Source organism: Anolis sagrei, chromosome 7, assembly GCF_037176765.1.
Source record: "Anolis sagrei isolate rAnoSag1 chromosome 7, rAnoSag1.mat, whole genome shotgun sequence".
Classification (NCBI taxonomy): Eukaryota; Metazoa; Chordata; class Lepidosauria; order Squamata; family Dactyloidae; genus Anolis; species Anolis sagrei.
Window position 1 is genome coordinate 20,165,223 of NC_090027.1, and position 9,684 is coordinate 20,174,906.

Consider the following 9,684-nt stretch of genomic DNA (forward strand, 5'->3'; position numbering starts at 1 on the left):
TGAGTGTGTTGTTGTGTTGTTTTTCATTTTGAGTAGATATGTTTGTACCTTGTGGGTTGTGTTATGGGCATGGCAATTTTGGTTAAGTTTCGTTGGGGTTTTTTGAGTTTTGTTGTTTTGCCGTTTTGTGAGTGTGTTGTTGTGTTGTTTTTCATTTTGAGTAGATATGTTTGTACCTTGTGGGTTGTGTTATGGGCATGGCAATTTTGGTACAGTTTCATTGGGGGGTTTTTGAGTTTTGTTTCCTCGTTGGATGCCCCTAACAAATTTATATATATAGATATATATGGAGCCCCCGGTGGCGCAGTGGGTTAAAGCACTGAGCTGCTGAGCTTATTGATCGAAAGGTCGCAGGTTCGATTCCGGGGAGTGGTGTGAGCTTCCACTGTCAGCCCTAGCTTCTGCCAACCTAGCAGTTCGAAAACATGCAAATGTGAGTAGATCAATAGGTACCGCTCCGGCGGGAAGGTAATGGCACTCCATGCAGTCATGCCGGCCACATGACCTTGGAGGTGTCTACGGACAACGCTGGCTCTTCGGCTTAGAAATGGAGATGAGCACCACACCCCAGAGTCAGACATGACTGGACTTAATGTCAGGGGACAACCTTTACCTATATATATATATATATATATATATATATATGTAGAGAGAGAGAGAGAGAGAGAGAGTCCCCTTTGGGGTGAGAAGGGCGGAATATAAATATTTTAAATACACACACACACATACATATACCTGCACACACAAATATAATTATATATATAAAATTTTCTCCATACATATATAATTTTCTCCAGAAAAACAGGATTTTTTGTGCATGTGTGTGTTTGTGTCCTATGCAAATACTTCAGGTCGTGAAATACCAGGAAAAATTGACATAAAAGTGCTCACTCGTGTATCACTCTGTTTGTATAAACATCTCTTTTTTTCATCTCGTTGTTAATTGCTTTGGGATATTATTATCATATTATGAATTATCATATTATTAACTATTCAGTATTGATTATTGATTATTATTGTTAGTGGTTACAATGTAATATTAATCCCTTGCCTATGGAGGAGATTGACTGCATGCCAATATTGGCACCCTTCTTTTCAGATCCTGAGCATTGCGTTCCTGGGCGCTTTCCTGGCCCCCATTTTGGCAACCAATGTAAGTAGTATTTATGACCATGCAAACCCATTCATTCCATCACAGTATTGCAATAAGCAACAGCTTTGGCATCAGGACATAGACCTAAGATAATAATTGGCAGCAAGAGAATATATATTTATATTCATAGGCTGCAATCGACTGGTTTTCACTCTTCCTCCCAAGGAGACTTTTTCCAACTATCGTCTCTCTCTTGCAATCCATCTCACTGTGTTCAATTGCTAGCATGCAACCCCAAGAAAATATGCAATGATTGACACCCCCCCCCCCCCCAAATGCCCTTAAGGGTGAATGGAGAGCAAGCTGAAATCCAACTTTTGCTGTATGTTGGTGTTTCCAAAACCAATATGTAGGTATCAAAATTCCCCCTAAGGGATAGTGACTATTTGGGTGCCATAAAGAGGGCTCTGTCTTGGGCCTTTGATTGTGCTTTTCTTGCATGAAGGCAGAATGGGGTTGGACTGGATGTCCTTTAGAGGCCACTTTCAACTCTAGGATTCTATTATTATTATTATTATTATTATTATTATTATTATTATTATTGAAGTCACATGCTCATCTGTCGGGAGGGCTCTTATGGTGTCGTCCTATAGATTGGGGTTGGACTGAAGGGCCCTTGGAGTCTCTTCCAACTCTAAGATTCTATAATAAAGATGATGATGTTGATGATCTTAAACTGAGGCTGGATGGCCACCTGTTGGGAGGGCTTTGATTGTGCTTTGCCTCCATGGTAGATTTGGGGTTGTACTAGATGCCACTTGGGGTCCCTTCCAATTCTAGGATTCAATAATAATAATAATAATAACAACAACAACAACTTTAATCCAAGGCTGAATGCCCACCTGTTAGGAGGGCTTTGATGGTGCTTTTGTGGTAGGTTTGGGGTGGGACTAGCTATGATTCTATATAGCTCTGGGCTGCTTCAATTCTGATTTCCACTGCCTTTGTTCTTTTCCCGACAGACAGAAAGAGGTTGGACTGGATGGCATTTGGGGTGCCTTCCAACTCTATAATTATAATTATATTTATTATTAAGCAGTAGCTGGATGGCCATCTGTCAGGAGTGTTTTGATGGTGCTTAGCCTCTATGGTAGATTTGGCATTGGACTAGATCCCCCTTGGGATCCCTTCCAACACTAGGATTCTATAATAATAATAATAATAATAATAATAATAATAATAATAATAATAACTTTAAGCCAAGGCTGAATGGCCACCAGTTGGGAGGGCATTGATGGTGCTTTTCCTTCATGGTAGATTTGAGGTGGGACTAGCTAGCCTTTGGAGGGCCCCTTCCAATGCTACGATTGTATATAGCTCTGGGCTGCTTCAATTCTGATTTCCTCTGCCTTTGCTCATTTCCTGACAGACAGGAAGAGGTTGGGCTGGATGGCCTTGGGGTGCCTTCCAACTCTAGGAGTCTATAATTGTAATTATATTTATTATTAAAGAGTGGCTGGATGGCCACCTGTCGAGGGTGCTTTGCCTCCATGGTAGATTTGGGGTTGTATTAGATGCCCCCTGGGGTCCCTTACAACTCTAGGATTCTATAATAATAATAATTATTATTATTATTTTTGCTGCCGCACGCTGGGCCTGAAATAGTGTCTGTTTACAGGACGTGCCTTCTGTATGCCCAATGGGACACCGGGGTGCCTCAGCTGAAGGGCCCCTTAGATTTCCCAACACAAAGTTCTATTGAGGCTCAAAATAAGTTCAACAAAGTTCTTTATTTGGGCTTAAATCTTCAAACAAATGAATTAAACGCTTTATAACCTTGGAAAACTGGTAGCTTCCTCAATCTGCCAACAACGGCAAGCAACTGGGGGTAAACTGCTCCTTCCTTCCTTAGGGAAATCTTCTGACCCCTCCTTAGGCAATCTTTCTTTACCTTGCCCCTACTCTCGGCTCCAAGCTACTTTATGGATAGCCTGAGTGGTCCCTTACCAGACAAGGTTTCTGTAGATCTGCCAAGCTGAAATGTGTCCTTTAGCTTACTCCACGAAGGCTGTAGGAACTGTCCTGTTTCCCCAGCAAAAGCTGGCTGTATTCCTACAGCAAAGCTGTGGAACTATTACTTTACTCCCCCAGCAGAGCTGTGAGTAGTGAAGCCTTTGTGCAAGTGGGATAGAGAAACTCAAACGTCCTGCTGTTAGGCTCCAAACAGTGAGACTGAACAAAAGTCCTCCTTTGCCTCCAAAACCCTGGGGAAAGGGGCGGGTCTAAAGACTCTGATGATGATTGCCAGGCTGCTGGCCCTATGGCTGCAACCTGGGGAAGCTACCTGATTGCAAAATGCATGGCTTAAATAAAATCATACAAACTAGCAATGCAAAAAAAGAGAAGTTTAAATCTCCTGGCACTGCCGTGCCACCACATTATTATTATTATTATTATTATTATTATTATTATTATTATTTTGTGATATGAAATCCAGCATATATCTCTCGTTTGCTGTGACATACTGTGTTTTTGTGTCAGTAGAATAATAATAATAATAAATTAATAACTTTAAGCCAAAGCTGAATGGCCACCTGTTGGGGGGGCTTTAATGGTGCTTTTTAGGCTTGGGTAACCACGGAAAAAATTTGGTTCTAAACTCGTTTTGTTTTTAGGGGGCCCTTGCGTTTCGTTTTTTTAAATAATTCCGAAATTTTCCTTTAAAAAATTTCGAAATATACGAAATTTCATATAATTACGAATCGATTCGTTAATGGCGGACGCGATTGCGCAATATGCTAAAAAAACCTCCAAATGGGACAGGGGGAACTTCTGAAGCTTCCCTATCCCTCTGTTGTTGACTGTTGGTGTGATAAAACAAACAACAACTATAAAACTTGCACCAGACATGCCAAAATAATTACGAAATAATTACAAAATAATTACGAAATAATTATGAAATAAATTGAAAAAATTGTTTCGAATCTAATTTACTCCTCACACTATTCCTGCATGGCTCAATATTGGATCGTAAGCTAATTTAAATACGAATTAATAACGAATTACGAAATAAACGAACGAAACCGCCCAAGCCTAGTGCTTTTCCTTTGTGGTAGGTTTGGGGTAGGACTAGATGGCCTTTGGAGGGTCCCTTCCAATGCTATGATTCTATAGAGCTCTGGGCTGCTTCAATTCTGATTTCCTCTGCCTTTGTCCCCAAGAACATCAACGAAAGGAACCAGGGCAACGTTGGGGGCAGTTCCCACCAGTCCGTCAGCATCGACAACCAGAAGCAGGTGGTGAACGTGGACAACAACAATGGGTGGCACTCCTGGAACACCGTCTGGGATTACCCCAGCGTAAGATGCATTTAAGATGCCTATTTGGGTTGAAATGAGGAGCACAGGTTGCAAATCACACTCTGCAAGGCAATATAGTGCAAGCAATTGCAGCCTGCTCCTTAGATTTGCAGACTTTTGGAGTCTGGATTTGATGTTAATGCTTTCTCTAAGGATCACAAAGTTTCTCAAGTGTGACTATAGTTCAATTCCAATGGAGATTTCCCATTGAGTTGCATTGAAGGACCTAGAATTCCCTTATGGGGACATTTCTTTAGACCTTTAATGTTCCTCCAGTGCAACCCTGTAGTCCAATTCTGGAATTTAGCCATAGGTTGTATTGAAGGATCTAGAACTTGTTAGACAATCTCAAGGACTTCTGGTTGGAGTCTACATGTTCACACCAAGCGAGGTTGAATTATCTTGGAGTCCTCGTGGACAACAAGTTAAACATGAGCCAACAATGTGATGTGGCGGCAAAAAAAGCCAATGGGATTTTGGCCTGCATCAATATGAGCATAGTGTCTAGGTCCAGGGAAGTCATGCTACTCCTCTATTCTGCTTTGGTTAGACCACACCTGGAATATTGTGTCCAATTCTGGGCACCACAATTCGAGAGAGATATTGACAAGCTGGAATGTGTCCAGAAGAGGGCAGCTAAAATGATCAAGAGTCTGGAGAACAAGCCTTATGAGGAGCGGCTTAAGGAGCTGGGCATGATTAGCCTGAAGAAGAGAAGGCTGATAGGGGATATGATAGCCATGTATAAATATGTGAGAGGAAGCCACAGGGAGGAGGGAGCAAGCTTGTTTTCTGCTTCCTTGGAGACTAGGACACGGAACAATGGCTTCAAACTACAAGAAAGGAGATTCCATCTGAAAACGAGGAAGAACTTCCTGACTGTGAGAGGAACTCTCTGCCCCAGAGTGTGGTGGAGGCTCCTTCTTTGGAAGCTTTGAAACAGAGGCTGTATGGCCATCTGTCAGGGGTGATTTGAATGCAATATTCCTGCTTCTTGGCAGGGGGTTGGACTGGATGGCCCATGAGGTCTCTTCCAACTCTTTGATTCTATGATTCTACACACAGTGTTGTTTGCAAATCAAAGCAGTAGTAGTTGATACACACTTGCAATGATTCTTGAGTACATTTGCCAAACAGTTACCATTAGCAAATATCACAGAAGTGATCATTAGCAAATATTGTTAAGCAAATATTGTAGATTTCAATTATTCCAATCTACTTGTCTTCAGTATTAATGCAGTCTGGCAACTCGTAGATTTCAGATATTCCAACCTATGTGTCTTCAGTATTAATGCAGTCTGGCGCTTCTTGAACTGCCATGGCTCCATGCTACGGGATCCTGGGAGTTGCAGTCTTTCGCCTCATCCACCCAAGCGACAACTCCCAGGGCTTCCTAGCCTTGAGCAGAGTCTGTTGAAGATATCCCAAACTGTTTGGATAGCAGTCTTGTAAGAGTAATCCTTGGGAAACTATAACAACCGCTTTCTGTTTGGCCGGGGCAGGGCTATGTCGCCACCCGGATCCTGTCCAAGAAAGCCTGCATCGTGTCAAAAATGAACCCCGAGGTCATGCCAGATGTCACCACACTTCCCGATACCATCAGGATCAAGCAGGTGAGGACCAAAGGAGGGTTCCTGCAAGTCAGTCCTGGGGTTGGGGTCCTGGCACCCTTTCTAGAACCTTCTAACGCTGTGGATTTGCTTCCTGTGTATGCAGAAGGACCGAACTAAAGGGCCTGCCCAGAAAGAGGTCACTTACATAGTCTCCTCCAAGCGCATCACGGACCTGACCCCGTACGGGAAGAACATTCAGGCCTTATGCAAAGGGATCCCCACCTACCAGTCCTACGAAGCAAAAGGTGAGATGGACAGGCATTCCCCTTCATCTGTCTGTCTATCTATCTATCTATCTATCTATCTATCTATCTATCTATCTATCTATCTATCTATCCATCCATCCATCCATCCATCTACCCATCCATCCATTTATCCATCTACCCATCCATCTATCCATCAATCCATCCTTTATCATCTGTAACTACTAGGCTTGGGTAACCACGGAAAAATTTGGTTCTAAACTCATTTTGTTTTTAGGGGGCCCTCGCGTTTTGTTTTTTTAAAGAATTCCGAAATTTTCCTTTTAAAAATTTCAAAATATACGAAATTTTGTAAAATTACGAATCGATTCGTTAATGGCGGACGCGATTGCGCAATATGCTATTAAAACCTCCAAATGGGACAGGGGAAACTTCTGAAGCTTCCCTCTCCCTCTGTTGTTGACTGTTGGTGTGATAAAACAAACAACAACTATATTATATTATATTATTATAATATTATAATATTATATTATTATAATATTATAATATTATATTATTGTATATTATATTATTGTATATTATATTATATTATTATATTATTATATTATATATTATATATTATTATATTATATTATATTACTTTATATTATAATATTATATTGTATATATAATATAATATAATATAATATATTATAATATATTATATATATTATATTATATTATAATATACAATTATAATATAATATAATAATAATATAGTAATATAATATATAATATAATAATATAATATAATATAATATAAATTATTATTATATTATATATTATATTATAATTGTATATTATATTATATTTATTATATTATATTATATTATATACTAGCATTCCTTTGGCATAGAGTGAGGGTATGAAAATTAAAGTAATGAGAAATTTTGGGCAAGAAGGATGCCAGGAGAAAGAGGAGGGAGGGGGGAATGTGGGATTTGCCAGCTGGAAGGAAGGAAGGAAAGAAGGAAGGAAGGAAGGAAGGAAGGTAGCCCAGTGCAGCCCAGAGTGAGGCAAGAAGAAGCATGAGGAAAGAGGAGGGAGGCAGCAGAGCAAAGGGGTAAATGCGAGATTGTATAACTTGCACCAGACATATGAAATAATTATGAAATAATTACGAAAATTGGAAAAATTGTTTCGATTCTTAATTACTCCTCACACTATTTCAGCATGGCTCAATATTGGATCGTAAGCTAATTTAAATATGAATTAATAATGAATAACGAAATTAACGAACTGGATCGCCCAAGCCTAGTAACTACTATCTCTCTCCAATCGATCTATCTAATCCAGCGTTTCTCAACCTGGGGGTCGGGACCCCTGGGGGGGTCGTGAGGGTGTGTCAGAGGGGTCACCAAAGACCATCAGAAAACACAATATTTTCTGTTGGTCCTGGGGGTCCTATGTGGGAAGTTTGGCCCAATTCTATCATTTGTGGGATTGAGGATGCTCTTTGATTGTAGGTCAACTATAAATCCCAGCAACTACAACTCCCAAATGTCAATGTCTCTTTTCCCCAAACTTCTCCACATTTGGGCATATTGGGTATCCGTGCCAAGTTTGGTCCCGATTCATCATAGAATCATAGAATCATAGAATCAAAGAGTTGGAAGAGACCTCATGGGCCATCCAGTCCAACCCCCTGCCAAGAAGCAGGAATATTGCATTCAAATCACCCTTGACAGGTGGTCATCCAGCCTCTGTTTAAAAGCTTCCAAAGAAGGAGCCTCCACCACACTCTGGGGCAGAGAGTTCCACTGCTGAACGGCTCTCACAGTCAGGAAGTTCTTCCTCGTGTTCAGATGGAATCTCCTCTCTTGTAGTTTGAAGTCATTGTTCCGTGTCCTAGTCTCCAAGGAAGCAGAAAACAAGCTTGCTCCCTCCTCCCTGTGGCTTCCTCTCACATATTTATACATGGCTATCATGTCTCCTCTCAGCCTTCTCTTCTTCAGGCTAAACATGCCCAGCTCCTTAAGCCGCTCCTCATAGGGCTTGTTCTCCAGACCCTTGATCATTTTAGTCGCTCTCCTCTGGACACATTCCAGCTTGTCAATATCTCTCTTGATTTGTGGTGCCCAGAATTGGACACAATATTCCAGGTGTGGTCTAACCAGAGCAGAATAGAGGGTAGCTTGACTTCCCTAGATCTAGACACAATGCTCCTATTGATGCAGGCCAAAATCCCATTGGCTTTTTTTGCTGCCACATCACATTATTGGCTCATGTTTAACTTGTTGTCCATGAGGACTCCAAGATCTTTTTTACACGTACTGCTCTCAAGCCAGGCGTCCCCCATTTTGTATCTTTGCATTTCGTTTTTCCTGCCAAAGTGGAGTATCTTGCATCATTGTTTTAGTTCACAGTGCTCTCTGGATGTAAGTGAACTACAACTCCAAAACTCAAGGTCAATACCACCAAACCCTTCCAGCATTTTCTATTGGTCATGAGAGTTCTGCGTGTCAAGTTTGGTTAAATTCCATCGTGGAGCTCAGAATGCTCTTTGATTGTAGGCAAACTATAAATCCCAGCAACTACAACTCCCAAAAGAGAAAATCGATCCCTTCCCAACCCCACCAGTATTCAAATTTGGGCCTATTGGGTATTTGCGCCAAATTTGGTCTAGTGAATGAAAATACATCCTGCATATCAGATATTTACATTGTGATTCATAACAGTAGCAAAATTAGTTATGAAGGAGCAACAAAAATAATTTTATGGTTGGGGGTCACCACAACATGAGGAACTGTATTAAGGGGTTGTGGCATTAGGAAGGTTGAGAAGCACTGATCTAATCTGTCTATCTATCTCTGTTCATCCATCAATCTATCCATCTATCGATCCATCTATCCATCCTATCTCTCCCTCCCTCCCTCTCTATCCACCCACCCACTCTATCCATCCATCCAACCAACCAACCATCATATATCCCTATAATCTCTCTCCATCTCTCTTATCCATCCATCTATCCATCATCTGTATTATTATTATTATTATTATTATTATTATTATTATATTTTATTAGTAGTATATTATTATATTCTAATATTATATAATAATAATAATAATAATAATAATAATAATAATAATAATAATAATATTGTTATAGCATTATTATTGTTACCGGCTGTTAGGAATTGTGGGAGTTGAAGCCCAAAACAACCAGAGGGAGGGCCGAAGTTGGCCCATGCCTGGTCCACACTGTAGAATTAACCCATTTTGGTACCACTTTGATGGCAATATGACCTTTTTCTGCAATGTGTTTGTCTGCAGGACGGAGCTTTGCCTACTTCTCTGGATCCTGCTGGAGAGCAGACATCCTCTGCGTTCTGGGAATCAGCTATTGCGGAGAATCCTACCAGGACTACCAGTACTAA

At 40.7% G+C, this 9,684-nt stretch overlaps 1 protein-coding gene across 1 annotated transcript; it reads left to right on the forward strand.

The window, feature by feature from the left end:
- The first annotated feature begins 969 nt into the window (after positions 1–969).
- LOC132782534 (gastrokine-1) lies at positions 970–9,684 on the forward strand. Its single transcript, XM_067470860.1, is given in 6 exon segments — positions 970–1,050; positions 1,088–1,153; positions 4,315–4,452; positions 5,955–6,065; positions 6,169–6,310; positions 9,581–9,684. Coding segments are annotated over 6 exon segments (642 nt in total).